The 19,405-nt window shown below is 41.5% G+C and overlaps 1 protein-coding gene across 3 annotated transcripts in view; it reads right to left on the bottom strand.

The window, feature by feature from the left end:
- The window catches only part of GFRA1 (GDNF family receptor alpha 1), a 208,199-nt gene that overhangs the window by 63,438 nt on the left and 125,356 nt on the right, over positions 1-19,405 (bottom strand). For all 3 annotated transcript variants that reach the window (XM_041745606.1, XM_041745607.1, XM_041745605.1), the window contains one exon: positions 4,604-4,940. In XM_041745606.1, the coding sequence (XP_041601540.1) occupies positions 4,604-4,940 (337 nt within the window). The remainder of the gene's footprint in view (positions 1-4,603; positions 4,941-19,405) is intronic.

Here is a 19,405-nt window from a genome sequence, read left to right as displayed (position 1 = left end):
CTGTTTCACCTTAAAAACTTCCACAATATAAGACAACATGGATGAACCCAGGAATTTATGCTGGGAAGTAAGCTAGTCACAGAAGGACAAATACTGCATGATCTCACTTACACGAGGTATCTAAAATCATTGAGCTCATGGAAGCAAAGAACAGAATTATGGTTGCTGAGAAATGGGGGAGGGGAAGCAGGGAGCTGCTAATCAGTGTATATAAATTTCAGTTATAGAAGTTAAATGAGTTCTAGAGATCTGCGGTACAACACTGTGCCTACAGACGACAATACTGGATCATTCCATCAAAGGTTTGCTCAGAGGGTAGATGTCATGACAAATGCTCCTTACCACAATAAAAATTCTTTAAAAGAAAGAAAGAAGGAAGGAAGGAAATGCAACATTGCAACATTCACTTCCGAATGTACTGCCAATAAAGGAAAAGTCTTAGTTGGTGGGTTGGCTCTGGCTGGAACCTCTCAGGGCCCCACCCCCAGGGCAGCATGTCCTGCTTTGGGAAACAGCACCTACATACTGAGTATGAACGAAGTTACTCCGGCACCCAAGGATGCAGCACCTCTGCTGCTTGTGCAGAATGGCCAAGGACACAGCCACCAAACCAAGTATCCTCTGGGTTGTTCTCAACAGCGACACCATGACTCAGTACCTAAAGCTACAGGTCGGGGAGCTGGTCAGTAGCCTCATGTTCCCCTTTGCCTGGCATTGGAAGCAGAAAGGGGTTTGGAGTAGAGCTCTGTCATTCTTAGAAGAGAACAGAAGGGGGCATGCTCCAGAAGAAGATGCTAGATCTCTTGGTAATAAAGTAGAGTTGAGGTGTCCTTGTAAATTAGAAACATAAAGGAGATATGAACATATTTGAGCACCCTGAGCCAGGGCTCAAGTGCTGAGTTTATTTTGAACTACCAGAGTTTGGGGGAAAGGAGGTAAGGCGGAGATTTAAATTATGCATCTATAACAACTTACAGGAATAAAGGAATATGCCTCCTTTATGGCCAAACCCAGCCCCGACATCCTTCCAGGCACTAAGGAAAGCAACCAGAGGGACAACTGGCAAGGGAGATACCATGCTTCAGGGGAAGAATGTGTGTCTTTTAAATTTCATCACATCTTCCTCATAATACCTCTGCGTTTGCTTTTCAGTAGACAAGCTTGGAGGCCCCAACCACCCCAAGAGGAAAGGAATCAGTTGGCTTCTTTAAAAGGGAAAGGAAAAAAGAAAAGAAAGTCAAAAAGGAAGGCTAAAGTTGCATCTCCTCTGTTTGAAGACACAAGACAGACTTTGTGCAGAAGCAGCTCTGGCCCCTGGCAGGAGGAACCCGTGTGCTGCCAGTGGGAAACCATCAAGTACAGGGGAGTTTTAATGAGATGGGGCAACTCTTTGATGGTTGCTGGTGCGCAGATGCAAGCGGAGCATTTGAAAGTGTGAGCTTTCGAAGAAAACTGTTTTTAGGAAGCACTGTTTCCTCCTGCAGTCCCTTCCCTTTCGGGACACTCAAATTAGGCCTTAAGTCATCCTATCCGGGATGCCTCTGGTCTCTGGGTGGGTAAGCGTCAGAGCGCCTGGAACATCAAAACCTGCAGAAGCCCCAGCTCTGGCAAGTACCAGCTGCTGCTCTGGGCAGTCGGCGCCAGGAGGGCCTCCCCGGGAGGGATGGAGCAGGGATGGAATAAAAGGCATAAAATTAAAGACGATATTAATAAAGTCTGATGAAAGAAAACACCTCTAGCCTACCCAGCAGCTTAAATTACATTTACCACATCTGACAGGGAGGAGGTGATCATGAGTAATAAGTCCAGGCCCTGGAAAGAAATCACAGGCTAAATCACTTACTGATGGGTACCAGTGGGGAAGGTGCCAATTCCCCTTTCCAGGGAAGACTCAAGGCAGGGTATAAAACCCATCAATCTTGCTGAGACAAATTTCACTTGGTAGGGCCCCGGGGTGGTCTCGGATCTGGATTTCCAGACGGCCTTGCAGTCACATGTGCCTCCACTCCGCTGCATGGCAGCTGTGGTCACTACCTCCCCACCTTGGTGGGACCGGGTATAGTCATCATCAGGCAGGACTGTCCTGCTGCTCCCCGAGTACATTTCTGCCCCATCGGCTGAGGCCATTCTCTGCTGCTGAGGCTGTCTCAACATAAATAACTCCCAGATCCTTCCTAGCAGGTCAGTCTGAGCCCCAGAGAGCACCCAAGTCACCCTGTCATTTGCACATTCCTTCTGCTATCTCTTCCAGAATGCCCCAAGTTCCCAAATTCCCAGATATTTCTCGCTACAGCTCAGCAAAAAAGCAATCTGACATAGAACTAATTCACACCAATCCTCCAAGGATTCTCTATAGATTTATTTATTTATTTATTTATTTATTTATTTATTTAGCATGGGGAGGGGCAGAGGGAGAGAGAGAATCCCCAACGGACTCTGGGGTGAGCGCAGAGCCCAACATGGGGCTCGATCCCACAACCCTGAGATCATGACCTGAGCTGAAGTCAAGAGTTGGATAATGAACCAACTGGGCCACCCAGGTGCACCAAGAGTTCTCTATTTTGAGAAGAGTAGGCCAGGTAATGAAGATGAACTGCTCACAGCAGGCTTTCAGCCTGGACAGGAGCTGTCGCAGACCCTCCTCCGGAGCTCATGTGCAAGAGGTGCATCATGAGGAGGGAATGGAAAAGCTCCATCACCTCTCCCACCTCCCTGCTCCCCGTCAATGCTCCATTCCCTCCCCATACAGCTTACTGTCTTGAGACTGCCTGGCTTGGACCCATCAGTGAACAGGATAACATGTACCGAAAAGATAAGGAGGAGCTGTATCTGTCTGGCTTTAAGCCAACAAAGATCCTGAAAACTCAGTCCTGCTCCTAGAAGAGGGATATCTTCTGCTCAAAGATGAGGGGCACCAGGAAGTTGAGTTTCAGATCCAGGGGTCTTCACAGGAGGGCTGTTCAGAATCTCTGCTCCCTCCCAACCCACTCCTATGCTTCTTCCCTGTGTCCTGCTCCTCAGCCACATTCTCTCCAGCAGGGGGTTCTTTTATTCCCTGGCTGATTGGCTTCCCCAGGTTATGGCAGGGTGGAGGACCTGCCTCTTCCTTCTAGCAAGCTGGCCCTGCTTCTCCCATAGCTAAGATGGTCTCAACGGAACAGAGGTCTAGGAAAGAGAGAATCCTTGAAGGAGAGGCATCACAGGAACACCTGACTCCTCCCAGGGCACAAATGGTCACCTACATTCTTTCTCATATAGCAAGTCACCTACCGAAAACTTAAAAAAAAGTGGTGGCATATTACTTCCAGAAAAATCTCAGCATGAGAGGGTTCTACAGATAATGAGGACTTTTCATTTTCTTTGGTCACTATTAGGACCAGTTTAAGGAAAAAATGGGATGCTATTCTATCCAAGTAAAACTTCAACTGACCAGAAACTCAGGTCTCCAGAATTTCCAACAGATGACACTTCCCTCCCTTGCTCTCTGCTCTTTAGACACGGGAAGCCTATAAGCAAACAGGTATACAGTCACACCCTCATCTACTTGTCCACCTGTGAACATTCATTGAGCACATGGGACTTTTTCAGACACAGCATTTGAAGGCTCCTGACTCTATCCTGGGGACAAAGTACACATGTTGTCAAAATAATGCCCCATCTGAACCTCCAGCCAGCGATCCAACCTGCGAGTCTGAACACAGCACTCTCACTGCCCAAGGCTGCGAAGACTTGGGTGTCTGCTTATCAGAATCTGCTTGCTCCCATCAGCAACTGAATTCAACCCCATGTTTTAGAAGGATATATATCAAATTACTGATAGTGACAGTTGGGGGCAAGTGGAAGCAGAGTGAAGGGGACAGCTACCTAGTTCTCTACTCCTTTTTTTTTTTTTTTTTTAATACAGAGAATGTGTTCATGGATTCCTTCAAAATTAAATTAAATTCCAAAAAATGGCCAAAAGGGAAATGGACTCCACTGTTTTCAAGAAAAGGGCCAGGCTTAGCAGGGTTTCTGCTGGGGCCTGAGATCCAGAATCATGGCTGAGCAGGACGTTACCCACTTTTCCTTAGCCACATGGATGACTGAATGGCCCCGAACAGATCCAGGCATTCTGGAAGTTCACTTCAGGGCTGGACACAGCTCAGTCTCTCTCACTGCTCTCACTGGTCTCTCCCAGAATTTAGACCTTGACAGTCAAGAGCCTCCCATCTGCAGCACCACCACCACGCCCCGCCTGACTGAATTAACCCCCTGAGATTCCCAGCAGCAATTCAGAGCTTGCTGAGTGGGCACCAGTCTTCAAGCTCACCTGGCCTCAGGTGACCTTCTGTGCTTGCTTACTAAGCACCTCTCAAAGTATTCCCCAGGTTAAAGACGGGAACCTTCCCCAGCACAAAAGCCTCAGCAGCTTGGGAAGAACCCTGTGCCAAATGCAGAGGTCAGTTTCTGGCCCATCCACTCCACCACCCGCCCTCCTTCCCCTCAGCCTCCTCACTCCCACCCACCCCATAGAAACTCAGAAAACAGGAGCTCGGCCATTGAAGCAGCCGCAAAGGTTCTCCTTGCCAGCTCATTAATCACCCAGCTGCCGGTGCCCGCTTACCTGCAGATGTAATTCGTCTTGCAGGAGTCCTGCAAATTCAGGCAGTTGGGCTTCTCCCTCTCCTCGTAGGAGCACACGGGCACAATGGTCTGCCGCCTCCGCTCAGTGCACGCGATGTCCCGGCAGGAGCAGAAGAGCATCCCATAGCTGTGCTTGGCCGGAACCTTGTCGAAAAACTGCCGCAGGGCCTTGTGGCACTTGCGCCGGTTGCAGACCTCGTTGGACATGCTGGTGGTGCACGGGGTGATGTAGGCGGACCTGTACTTCTTGCAGGTGTCATCGAGGTTACAGGCCTTGGCGGCGTCCAGGCAGTTGTTCCCTTTGGGAATGTGCTCCACTGCAAAGGAGAGAAAGGCAGGCGTGAGCACGGTGTGGGGGGCCCGGCCGCTCACATCCTTCTGTTCTGAGGTCCAGCGGTTTACCGGGCGATGCTGGGAGCTCTGATCAACTCTGGGTTTTGAAGCTAATAGGTAATGAGCTCACGACAAGGAGGAAAGTATAAGGAGTGCAAAGGCTAGGAGCCCGGGGCAGCCCACAAGCCCCTAGCGCTCCTTTAGATGAATAATTAGGCGGTATCGAGTAAAGCCAAAGGAGCAGAAGGAGCTCAGGCACCTGCCCGACTATATATAAACAAGGCAACAGGAGAGTAAGTTTCCAGCTCCTGGTTGGTACACTGAAATTAGGATAAAAGAAAAAAAGCAACAAATTATATACTTGTTCATTATATAGTATATAAAATGATATGCTGAATGTAAGTATAATTGCCATGCAATCCTCCAGGAATATAATTATGTAATAAATGCATATAGTACATGCTAATTACTATATGATTACAGAGTAATTACATGGTTATTTGAGCCCAGAAGACAAAATATTATGCCAGCTCTCTAAACAGGAAGAAGCAACTACAACGAAGCTGTATTTAAGTTCTAGCTCACAGGCCATTGGAAGAAAACCAGAATAAATTACATGAAAATTTGCAAACCTCAATTACCACTTAACTTGCCACATACAAAATGTGGAATCTATGCGTATTGAGGCTGCAAACTAGAAAAATTCAGCTAGGATTCTGGATAGAATTTCAATGGGCTTTCAAACCATAGGCCTCAGGAATCTCACAAAACATATGTTGCCTTCTACCCAAGCTCTCTGTGCTCATGCTCAGAGAAAACAGGGCTGTCCACTGCCAAGCTGCTCACTGTGTGGCCCTGGAGAGAGAGCATAGGGGAGGCAGGGCCCACTGCAGCAGCCAAGTGGATTGGCAGGGCCAGGCCCAATGCACAAAGTTAAAAGATGAAAAGAAAAGGTAAATGTGGCTTGACCTCACAACACAGGTGTTTTCACAGGGAGGGAAGTGATGGAAAAAGCTTCTAGGGCCAGGTTATAAGGTGATCCTTGGAAAACTATCATTAAGTGTAGCAGTGACTCTCTAGACACAGCAAAGAGGCAGCAGATAATACCACTCAGTTGTGGCATTTGTCCTCTCCCTACCCTGCCACTAAGTTCCTGCTCAGCCCTCAGCCCGTGCTTGGGTTCTGGAACCCCCTTGTATTCTCTTTGTGCCCCAGTTGGTGGGGGCCATGAAGGCAGTTGGGAAATTACAAGATGCTAGAGAACCAATAAGAGAAGAGAAAACGTCCAAGTGGGCTGGGTGGGTCCAAAAGTCAGGGTAGTGCATTTAGTGTACATCCGAAGGGCACATGGAATATTATTCAACCTTAAACAAAGAAGGAAATCCTGCCCTAGGTGTGACAATAGGGATAAACCTTGAGGACATTATACTAAGTGAAATAAACCAGTCACAGGAGGACAACCACTATATGATTCCAATTACATGAGGTTTCTAAAAAATTCAAGGTCAGAGAAACAGTCAGTAGAATGCTAATGGCTGGAGGAGGGGGACATGGGGAGTTGCTGTTCAAGGTGCATCAAGCTTTAGTTATGCAAGATGAGTAAGTCCTAGAAATCTGCTGTACAATATCATGCCTAGAGTTAGCAGTACTGTATTGTACACTTAAAAATCCATTAAGAGGGTAAATCTCATGTTAAATGTTCTCACTACAATTTTTTCCAAAAAAATGTAAATAAGTAAAGAGCACCTAAAGCAAGTCTTACATTTCAGGGAAAGAAAAAAGACTTTCTGTTTTACTGATGATGTGTCTTGCTTTAAGAAAGCCCAGTATGCAAAAGTCTGAAATCACAAAATTATACCCTGGCACCACGAGCAATACCATTATGCCTCAGGTTCATGTTTCTGCGATGACATCTGAATCTAACAATTTAATGTGAAAGGCAATAAACAAGACATTCGGCCCTTCCTCAGTGAGCAGTACAAGAAGCCAGCGGCTGCACATATATCCCTGCTGGTTTAACAAGCACACCTGGTGCATTTTCTCCATTGTGACCTTCCCAGACCAGCTTCTCACTGGCTCCTCTGTGTCACACTCATGCTCCTCAGGACTCAAGAAATGAAATATTCACTGTGTGCTCTGACAGGATTGCCAGGGCCTAGAGGCCTTGGTAACACATCTGGTCTTTTCTTCTTTTGAGACTTTTAATGTGTTGTTGGGCCCATCAGCAAATAGTGATTTATATTCTTGAAGGTCTAGAGGTCCATAGAAAATTTACAAACTATGCATTTCTAATGACAATCTACAATAATTTAATGACCAAATTCTGGATCATCTGGATTAGGCCCTGCAGGCTACATATTGGGACATAGTTTTACTGCCTACATTTACACTTGTTCTGGTATTGAATGGTGCTTTACAATCTCTATCTAAGAAGAAAAGAATAGAGGTGCAGAGGTGCACTTAATAGTTAAATGACGTAACCAATGATATATGAACGGAAGTTTGAATGCAAATGGCATTCAAATGGCAGAAGAATCAAGTTATCACATGATACCCAGTAACAAAGGCCTGCTCAACACAAAACAACTCCTACTGAAACAGGAGTGTATTCCAACTGTAAGCACCAATTTAGCTTCAGAAAAATAGTATTAGTCCTTACATTAAATTAATGTGCACTTCATTGTTTTCAAACTTCTGTTCATGTTTAATTTGTGCGTGTTTTTTTATAGTTGTGTAAAATTACAAAATAAAAGTTTATAGTTCCATGTTCATAAGTGTCAAAATTATAACAAAAATAATAAAAACACATAAGGTCCAGAAAATTTATTTCTTCCCTTTTTTAAAAAAAAATATTTTATTTATTTATTCATGAGAGACACAGAGAGAGAGAAAGGCAGAGACACAGGCAGAGGGAGAAGCAGGCTCCATACAGGAAGCCTGACAATGGACTTGATCCCGGGGCTCCAGGATCAGGCCCTGGGCTGAAGGCGGCGCTAAACCATTAAGCCACCCAGGCTGCCCTATTTCTCTCTTAAAGCAGTCTGTGTAACACGTAAGTTTTTTAAAAAAATAGGCCTAGAGAGAAGCTCCTTGACGTGGGTCTTGGCAATGAATTTCTGGATATGACACAAGCAACATCATCAAAAATAAACAAATGGGATGACATCAAACTAAAAATCTTCTGCAAAGTAAAGGAAACTGATATACCATGAAAGGCAGCCTATGAAATGAGTGAAAATATTTGCAAATCATATATTTTATAAGTGGTTAATATCCAAAATATATAAATAACTCTTACACTTCAGTAGCATCATCATCATCATCATCATCATCATCATCATCATAATTCCATTTAAAAATGAGCAAAGAACCTAAATAGACATTTTCCCAAAGAAGATATTCCAATGGCCAACAGGTACTTGAAGAGCTGCTCAATGTCACTAATCATTAAGGAAATGGGTATCAAAAACACAATGAGGTATCACTGCACAACTGTTAGAATGGCTAATATCAAGACAAGAAATAACAAATTCTGGTGAAGATGTAAATAAAAAGGAACCCTGGGCACTGTAGGTAGGACTGTAAATTGGCACAACCTTGAAAGACAGTGTGGTATTTCCTTGAAAAATTAAAAATAAAACTATCATTTTATACAGCAACTCTACTTCTAGGCATCTGAAGGAAACAAAATCATTATGGCGATGAGGTATCTGAACCCCTATTTTCACTGCAACATTATTTATAATAGCTAAGACATGGAAACAACCTAAGTATTTGTCAATAGATGAATGGGTAAAGAAAAAGTGGTTTTCTTTCTTTAATAGTATTCCACAATGGAATACTATTCAGCTATAACAAAGGAAATCCTGCCCTGTGAAGTAAAATAAGTCAGACAGAGAAAGACAAATACAGTATGATCTCACTTTTATGTGGCAACTAACAAACAAAAACACAACACCACCAAAACAAAACAAAACAAAACAAAACAACAGCTTTGTAGTTACCAAAGGCAGGAGAAGATGAACTGGATGAAGATAGTCAAATGGTACAAACTTCCATTTATAAGATAAACAAGTAATGGGAAATGTCAGCATGATAACTATAGTTAACCAATGGTCTACGTTATATTTGAAAATCGCTAAGAAAGTAAATCCTAAAAGTTCTCATCACACACACAGAGACATTTCTCTTCTTTTTTTGTGTGTGTTCCTATACGAGGTAACAGATGTTAACTAAACTTGCGATCATCAATTCACAATATACATAAGTCAAGTCATTACACCATACACTTCAAATTTATACAGCTCTGTATGTTAATTTATCTTAAGAAAACAAAAAGAAAAAAATGGTCCAGTGTATGCTTGCTTTATGTCAGCTTCAATAATAATGTCAGCTTCCTTTTTAAAGTTGTTAAAATTATATAAACTACTATTTTTTCTTACTATTATCAAAAAAGCAGTATTTCAAAGGAAAAGCTCTCTACAAAGTGGGAATAGACTGAATCATTTTATGTCCAAACCAACTGCTTAAAGTTTACTTCATTTAGTAACTGCTGTGACTCAAACTCACTTTCAGCTGATTCTGTTTTCCTTGATATATAACCCTGCCAGTGCACCATCTCTACCATTATTTCAGAGGCTGTGACAAATTCCAGAATGAACACCTGGAACATTCAGAGAGGAAAAAAAAAACTATGAATTGATATCTAGGTCACAGGTCAGTGTGCTTTTTGTTTTTGATTCTCATTTACATAACATATTCTCATGACCCTTTTTCCAACTTGATATGTAAGGCCAGTCTTACCCAAATAGCAGAACCTGATAAAGACAAAAAAAGAAAATTACAGAACAATATTTCTTAAGAGTCAAAATGTTCAGTAGATAGTATTTAACAATATGTTAAAAGGACAATGTACCAAAACCAGCTTGGGTTTATCCCCAAATGCAAGGCTGGTTTAACATTTAAAAATTAATGCAATTTACCATATAAACAGACAGGAAGAAAACCATATGATTATTTTTAAATGGACAAAGAAAAAGCATTCAACCAATTTCAGTATGCCTTCCATAATAAAAAAAAAATGTTGAGCAATCTAAAAATAGTAAAGAACCTTCTTAATCTGATAAAAGGCATCTATAAAAAAAACCTGCATGTAAAAATTATATTTAATAGTGAAATATTGACTTTTCCCCCATCAAGTCAGGAATAAATGAAGGATATTCATTCTTAACACTGGTAGTCAATATTGTACTAGAGGTCCTAGCCATTGCAATAAAGCAATGAAAAGAAATAAAAGGTATAAAGATTGGAAAGGAAGATATTTCTATTTGCAGATGACTTGGAAAATCCTAAAGAATTTACAAAACAACTACTAGAATCAATAAGTGTATTTATCAAAGTCAAAGGGTATAAAATTTCATATAAAATAATCAATTGCACTTTTGTAAACCATCAGCAAAATTTTAGGAAACAAAATTTAAGAATATAATTCCATTTATAAGAGAACCAAAAAGGGGGTGTTTAATGAATTTAACAAAAGATATGCAAGATCTCCATACTGAAAACTAAAAAGCATTGCTGAGAAAATTAAGGAAGACCTAAATAAATGGAAGTACATACCATATTCATGGATCAGAGAACTCAATATCATTAAGATATCAATGATCTTCAAATCATAGTATGTTTTGACATTGGCAAGTGGATTCTAAAATTTATATGGAAATGCAAAGGACATAGCATAGCCAAAACGATTGGAAAAAGAACAACAAAGTTGAAGGAGTTTATACTGATTTTAAGATTTACCACAAAACTATACTTATCAAGATAGTGTGGTACAGCATAGGCATGGACAAATCAAACAACGGAACATGAAACAGAACTTGGATTAAATACACCTGCACATCTATAGTTATTTTTCACAAAACCACCAAAAAAATATCTAACTGAGAAGGTCTCTTCAACATATATTAAAATAATTGAAAATCAATGTAAAAAACAATAACAAACCCCCCTACTTCATACTATAAATAAAAATTAATACAAGATGGATCACAGACATAAACCTAAAAGCCAAAATTACAATTTTTTAATAAGAAATCAAGATAATCTTAGAAGTAGGCAAAGGCTTCTTAGAAAGCCATAACATAAAAGAAAAAAATCAAGTTAGATTTCAGCAAAATTAAAAACGTCAGCTCATTAAACACACTGATAAAAAATGAAGAAAAGTTATAAATAAATCATAGACTAGAAGAAAATGTTTGTAAAACACACATCTGACAAAGGATCAGTATCCAAAAAATATACGTAGAATACCCAAAACTCAGTAATATAGAACCCAATTGAAAAATGTACCAAATATTTGAGCAGACACTCACTAAAGAGGATATATGAATGGCCAGTAAGCACATGAAAAGTATTCAACATGAATAGTTATCAGGGAAATAAATGTAAATGAAAGCCACAATGAGATACACCCACCCACTGCAGTGGTTAAAAGTAGTCTGACAATCCCAAATATTGTCAAAGATGTCGAGCCCCTGGAATCTCATACATTGTTGGTGGGAGTATAAAATGGTCCAATCACTTTGGGAAAATATTGGGCAGCTTTTTAATAAAAGTAAACACATCACTTACTCTATTGACCTGGCATTTCTACTTCTAGGTATTTATCCAAAAGACATGAGAATATACATCCATAAAAATATATGGATAAAAGTATGATTACACTATATTGATAACCAAAAACTGGATAAACAGTGGTTACACAAGATGTGGTTTATTTTCGCAGTGGAATACCACTCATAGATAAGAACAGATGAAAGATGAACTAGTGATACACACAATAGCATGGATACATCTCAAAAATATGATGCTGAAGGGGGAGAAAAAAAGCTTCTTCCAAAAAATACACATTGAATGATTCTATGTATGTCAAGTTCTAGAGAAGACAAAACTAATTTGTGATGAAAAACATCAAAGATTCCTCAATTGTTGTTTTTAGGGTTTGGAGGTGGGGACTGGCTAGGAAGGGGCCAGAGGGAACTTTCTGGAGTGATGGTAACTGTATCCTAATAGAACTTTGAGTAAAAACCTACAGAAGGGTACACTTAAGGTCTGTACATATATAAATTTTACATCAAAAGGAGAAAAACTAAACAAATATTAAAAACTGGTTACTGATAGGTATGCTAAAGCATGTAGGGGAAGTATATTGACATCTGCATTTTAGAAATGTAGATTACCTGATAGGTGGAAAGAAGAATGGATAGATGGATGCTTACAAAGCAACTGTAATCTAATTTAATGATAGAATCTACATGGGTTAACTGTAAAAATATTCTCTACATGTTTGAAAATGTTCAAATAGATGATTGGGGGAAAAAAACCCAACCCAGATTCATGTATACCCTATTAAAATAAAAAAAAAGTTTCATATGCACAGAATGCGGAAAGCAACTCTTAGCACCACTTAGCCTCCTTTCTTGGTTAAACACTCCTGACACATAAATGAGAGCTGAGTTTTCACTTGGTAAGAAGACTGATCCCCTGTATCTATTTGATTGATACCCCCCGAACCCCGAGTGCACGCACAGAAATGCTACATTGATGACTTGAGGGTAGAGAGAAGAACATGCAGAATGATTTAATTTAGGCCACTTGAGTCACACTCAATTCCCTATCAGTTCACACACCGCATGGAGGAGCGGGCGCACGCCTGTGTTTTATGGTCTGGGCACACGCGCCTCCTCGCCTGCGTGGGAAGGCTTCCGGACAGCTTTGCCATAACTCTGAGTGCCATCCTCTCCACAGCTCATTTTAGAGCTCGGCACTAAAATGTGGCTTTCCCCTCCTCCCCTCCATCTCTAATCTCTCCCTCCATCTGCTGTTATTCATTCTTTAACTTGGTAGAATGTCTGGGATGCTGCCTGAATGGGAAGTATTCTCAGAATGAAGGCTGTTTACTAGAAATCCTTTTTTCTTGTGGGAGGACGCATGTGTGTGGGCTGTGCAGGCTAAGGAGCTCCTTTCCAGCATCAGCCTAGCACTGTATTCTAGAGAATGCAATTGAACAAGCTTTTCTCTTCAAAGTTGGATAGAACCATGTTGTTGCTTTGCAGGTTACTTATTGCTTTTCTCTATCATCATTCTAAGCCTCTTTGGCTGTGATCACACCTGACGTGACTTATTTCCTGTTTTCTTGGGCACAGGAGGTATAACCGGCATAGCAATGGGAGGGCCAGCTCCCAGACACCACGTATTCAAATAAAAAGGGTCATGTGTTGCTGAGAAAACAATCAATTAGGACTCAGGGATTTTAAATGTGGTTCAGTCATCTGAGTGTCTTCATAGAAGTCAGCTTTACCCCTAGTGGACCTCAGTTTCCCCACTTGGGAGACGATATATCGAAGGTCCCCTCAAGCCTCAAGGTTCTTTGATTTGAGGGTTATAATTTTTTAAAATGTATTTTCTAATTATTACAGGAGGTATATGGGATAAAACTTGATGATCAGGGACAGAACATTAAAAAAAAGAAAATCCCAGCACTCTCTCAGCTATTTGCTGTTCCAAAGAGTACATGGACCGACATTTTCAACCCTGACCTACAGGCAGAGCAAATGTAAAAGATCCCTCCAACACTGGGAGATGTGGAGGTGTCAGGCATGAATTATGCACTGGAAGAAGCTCTCACATTTTAAATTCCTCTGGAGCAAGGAACGGCCTTTATCCCAAGTACAATCCTCACACTGTCCCAAATCAAAGAGGCTATCACTATGGCCACAGCCCCTCATTCTTTACACTTAGAAAATGCCACCATTATTGGCAGATGCTGGAGCCAGCTAACCAGTCAAAATGATTCAGGATGAAACACAGATGGAAACAACTAGAAATCCATTTCTATAGATCATGAGGTGGAATAAAACAGTAAATATATTAAAATTTGCATGGCCTGCATGAAGATGTGGTTTATTAAGCAGAAAGTTCACAAGACATAGGGAGAGAACATTGTTTATGAATGTCTGCCGATTTCTGGGTATCTTTCTGCCTTTCTTTTTTAGGGCTGCAGAAGTGAATTCACGACCGGTTTCCTCTTTCTTTCTGACTTGATTAATTACCATGTTAGCATAACTAGTGTTCTTCTTCTAACAGCATTCCTCTAACGTGTTATTCCAGCAAGTAAAAAAATGGGCAAAAGCTCCAAGATCTTTAGAGGGGAAGAACAGGTTTTTCTGGAAGCTTACATTTACAGTCTGGTCTTCTGATATCCGTGTGCATCAGATGGCAAATCTGATCATACAGGTTGTGACCCTTGCAATCGATCCTTCAAGAGCTTGGCCTTTTCCAGCCCGGGTGCTAAAAAATTACATTTAAAACACACATGTTGGCTCTTTGGAGCTCATTTTGTCATTCATACACCGTTCCAGGCATATTGTATTACACAATGATGGATTTCCTCCTCGCTTGGTTTTTCCTACCTTACACGACTACATTAAACCTGAGCCATGCCGAAGTTTTCTCTGGGGTTCACAGTGACGGAATTATTCTGAAGACCTGTGAATTTGGAAATAACCCTTCTGTCTGGTGAAGACTGTGCCCAATGTTAACCACAGGTCATGAGCTCACCCGATGCTCACTCCTCACCAGATGCTCACTCACCCCAGGCTCACCCTGTAGAGCTTCCATGTCCATAATGTGCACACTGGGGCCCACCACCCCCATCCATACCTTAAAAAATCAGATGCCTCCTTTAAGTGGTGTGCAAGTCACATGCTTGCTGCTGCAAGATGATTAATAGTGCTGTCTCAGCAAATGGGATCATTACATTTTTAATTAACCTTTCCAACCTCCTCCACCTTTTCCTTTTGTTATACATTGGATCTCCGAAGTTTTCTCTTGTTTATGTTCAACTAGGTTTGAAATAAAGGCATGAAAAATGATAGCAGGTGACGCAGGAGTGGTTGCCCAGGTGAGATGGCTGGTGAGGTGCCGTGCCTCATTGTACACGGAATATGGGGACAGGCGCTCAGAACTCGGTGGCTGGGTTCCCACCTAATTTTTGTTTTGGCAGCATCACGTTATTTAATGGCCTTGGCTACCAGGAAACTGGCTTTTTAAAATCTCTTTCAACCTAATTATAATTACGGTGTATAAATCACACAATGATCGATTATAAAAATCTCGGGTTCATAAATATTTAACTTAGCATTTAAATCCACACTGCAGGAGTGCATGAAATTTCTGAGCCCATCTCTCTGCAAACAACTGCTTTATTACAGTTCCAATGCCAATTACTGAAAGCCGAACCAAGTTTGTCTTGCAGCACACTCAGGCACATACAACAGCTTTCCGTGTATTAAGATGGCGCAATTTTGTTATTTCTGAAATATGCATGCCTCTCATTAAAAAGATATTCGGCAAAATTTTCTCTCGTCATCTTTTAATTCCTCAAGTATGGAGAGACACAATTATGATATTACACATAAAAACACTCATTAAAATATATGTTATCTAATGTAAGATTGATTCTGAGATAATTGAGGTCAGATTTGTTTGGAAAATGTATTGTGACATGCGCAAACTCTGATGCAAAGAGGAAATGATCTTCTCCGAGGACTCGAGCAAAACAGCTAAATATTTTTCAGCAAAATCATAAAGCCATAATTGGATTTCAATTTAGTAATAGTCGGCCTAAGACAGGCCATTTTTAATAATCTAATTATGTGTTCAGGGCCTACCCCAGAATTCAACGACGGCTTCAGAACTATTAATTGTACTCAATCCTGTTGCATCTTCAACCATGAAATTTGCTATTACATGTAGGACTGGCTCCCGGTTAGGAGTATTTTTTTTCCCAATCTCAGATAATCTTTATAACATCCCCCCAAATGCCTAATCCTTTCATTTTCTAAAAGTGAACTATTTTAATGACTTTCTCTGGACCAGAACATTTGATTCCAAAGAACTCAGACTCATGGTCCTTCTACAGGAAGAAATTCATGACGAGATCTACAAAAATCTTCCCTATTTTTTGAAGACACAGACAGCAGCCCTTTGCTTTTGTCTGATTTTCATTAATTAAAGGTACTTAATTGCTAACATCTCATTAGCAGTAAAATTAATGAGTATTTCAACCACAGGAAAAGATCTGCATGATAAGGCAAACCTAACTCATTTTATGGGGTACAAACTGTAGCTTCACTAATATTTAGCCATTTCAACGGTAAAAGGCTAAACACATCTTCAAAACTAGTGCTACCTCTCCCCAGAGAAAACACTGACTGTGGGCCAACCAAGTAACGAAGAATCTTAGGTCCCTCTGTACTCTTCTGCTAACGTATCACCTCAGAGAGGACTAATTACAGGGGAAATATGCAAAGGTTTGTTTTCATTACTTTTCTAAGTTACCATTAAATAAAAAGGTAGCCTCAAAATAATATGCCCAAACTTTTAAACTGGCATACTCAAGTTTAGAAATTTCTAAGTGTGCTCCAGGCAAAGTAATCTCTCTGGGAAGCTGGACTCTTATCCCAAGGAGGCTGCCAGCACTCCAGATATTTCTCAAAACTCTTCCCTAGGAGCCTGAGGCATATTCTTCGGGATACTCTGAGCAACAGCAAATCTCTGCATGGATGGATTTTAAAAATCAAGTGTCACTTAGCACTAAATGTGGTAATATAGCAGGCATAATGCTGTACAATGCTCAGGGGTAGAAAATCAGTGATATATATATACACACAAGGATTTTTTCATATGGGTGACTTACAAATCAACTCTGACAACAATCAGTGCAGTGGCTTTTCTTGAAAAGCTTTTAGCCAATGATAGCATTGGAGTAAGTGTTTTGCTTCTGAAGGTGACTACTTTGAAGGACATTGTTCATTTGGATGTACGCATTCTTGGCAGGCTCATTAGCCATAGTCATGCTGTACGTTTGCTGTGTTTCTCTGATTAGCTAGAGCAAAAAGCATGCCACCAGAAGGCAGGCTAGTGGCTCAAATGTTACTTCCACTACACCAGCTAAAAAAATTATTCTGGCCTCTGCTGTACATAAAAAGAAGGAAAAGTATGCATTCTGAAGCCAAAGAATCCGCTAAAACAATGAAAAATGAAGAGGCTGAGGATCCTATTAAGTAGCCTGAATGATGCTGAGATAATAATGAATCATTGATGATGTTGGCAGTTGTCAGGGCCCTCACAGTGCGGGATTTCAGCAAAGATAAGCTAAATATCAGGTCTTTATTTTTAGTTAAAGAGCATAAAATTCAATGCTTTTCCTCCCACGAGCCTATTTACATACCTGCTGTGCTACCTATTTGCCTTCACCTGCTTCCCAATTAATACCCCATTAAGCTGCTCCACCTGCAGTGGCTTTTACCTTCACCACAGCCCAGCAAACATCACTCATCTGCTACAGCTCAATTGTTTCTTTGGGGAAGAGAAACAAAAGCTGCATGAATAATAATGGCAGGACTTTGAGTTTACAGAGTGTTCCTTTTCAAAAAGACAGGAGCCAGAAGCTGAGGCCATTTCTGGAGAAAAAGCCAGTAGCCAGGACAGAATGTCCAGAATTAAGTGTAGCCATATTCCAGAAGATGATGGAGAGAAGGACTGACCATCTTAATTAGTCAGATCTGTGAATCTAGATGATATATATATATATATAAATTTTTAATAATGTTTTGCTTCATTCAAAAAGGTGTTTCATGTCAAGTCGGGTTAATAATTTGTTTGGTTAAGGGTTCTTAGGCAACTTGCTTTAATTAAGATTAGCACATTGTTTCTCTTCTATGCAAATATGTTTTAAGTGTTTGAAGAGTTCATTCCTTCAAGTAGTAACCAAACCTAGGGGGCATCAGAAGCCCCTAGAGAACACACTTTACAAAATAAAAACAAAAGTTTGGATTCCTGGGTCCTGTCCCAGCCCCTTAGAATCTGTGTTTTTACAAAGCACCCAAACACTTCTGATGATCAGGCTTGGAATTCAGTGAGTGAAACCTTTCACATTGACAACCCATCCGCACCCCAACTTATTTTCCTAGCAAATCCTGGCTTTCTGGTTGGTTCTGGTCAGTCTCAGGAGCACAGTCCCGATGAGATGCCTTCTGGTGGGTAGCCCTTTGGGGCCTCCTACCTGATTACACGAGGATCTTGTTGACAAGAGGGCTTTTCTTGCCCTCGTTCGTTCCCCAGTGTAACTTCAAAATCAACCTAGGCAAGATTTACCGGGTGGGCCTAGCACAGATACTTCCAAGGTAGGCTAAAAACAAAGGCCCACCCCCTCATCCCCATGGCCTCCCATGAGCTGCAGAGGAAGCAAACAGCAGAACAGGCATCTGTGAGCCCATCTACATGCCTCAGTGAACCTCTATGTTTTATCTTAATGGTATGTTGGCAAGTGTTCCCACTCATTTCATTTCTAGCTTTAAATTGGTTCCAAATGCATTCACACATTTACCCTTCAGAGCCTCGGTGTAACTCCTGTTAGATCCCCATTTGAAGGACTACACCAGTTAGCTCAAGGATTAAGTTTAAACCCTGGCATTTTCACATTAAAATTCCTTACTCAGGACCTCCACTGTGTCTCTGCAACTTAATCTGCAGCTATGTCTCCTGTAGCAATTGCAAAGTAAATACAGCTATATCTATGTGGTGTTCTGTGGCACCAAGCCACCTCTCCCTGGGAGGTGTTCTCCCACCTGGCTCCTATCCATGGGATGCTGTGAGTCTGTGGAGGCAGGTGGAGGCAGGTGGGAAACCCAGCAGACTCAGGCTGCTTCTGGAACATCTTTCCTCAGTTTCTCAACAAGCATATCAGCTATAGAGTTGTGTCCTTCATGTACACATAAATTAAGAAGCCTGGGCTAGGGCAGCCCTGGTGGTGCAGCGGTTTAGTGCCGCCTGCAGCCCGGGGTGTGATCCTGGAGGCCCAGGATGGAGTCCCACGTTGGGCTCCCTGCATGGAGCCTGCTTCTCCCTCTGCCTGTGTCTCTGCCTCTCTCTCTCTCTCCCTCTCTCTCTCTCTGAATAAATAAATATATCTTTTTAAAAAAGGAGAAGACGCCTGGGCTAATTGAGAGCGATCCCAGCTCCTAGAGCCCAATATTTCCACTTAGCTATTTGCTTAGTCAAAGCAGATATAGGGTAGGCAAAATGCATGTGTTCCAATCCCAAAACTCCTGTAAGCTTCAAAATGTGCCTTCCCTGATAGAGATCTGGACTTGTACACAAGCTAGTTTTTGTGAGAAATGGCACTTGAACAGTTACATTTAAACCCTGGGCAAGGCTGAAGCTGGATACAAGTGTCGGGGCCAAGAAGACTTTATCAGCTTTACACCTAGAGAGATCAGAATGACATTAAGCACAAGTGCTGGTGTACAGGCCAGCTGCTGCTGCTGCTCTCAGCACCCCTGGATATGCCAGGGGTACAGGGTCACTCTTTCACTAGGGCATT

The sequence above is a fragment of the Vulpes lagopus genome, chromosome 2, assembly GCF_018345385.1.
Source record: "Vulpes lagopus strain Blue_001 chromosome 2, ASM1834538v1, whole genome shotgun sequence".
Taxonomy (NCBI): Eukaryota; Metazoa; Chordata; class Mammalia; order Carnivora; family Canidae; genus Vulpes; species Vulpes lagopus.
Note: the sequence above shows the minus strand (reverse complement) of the source record. Positions and strands in the feature narration are given on the sequence as shown.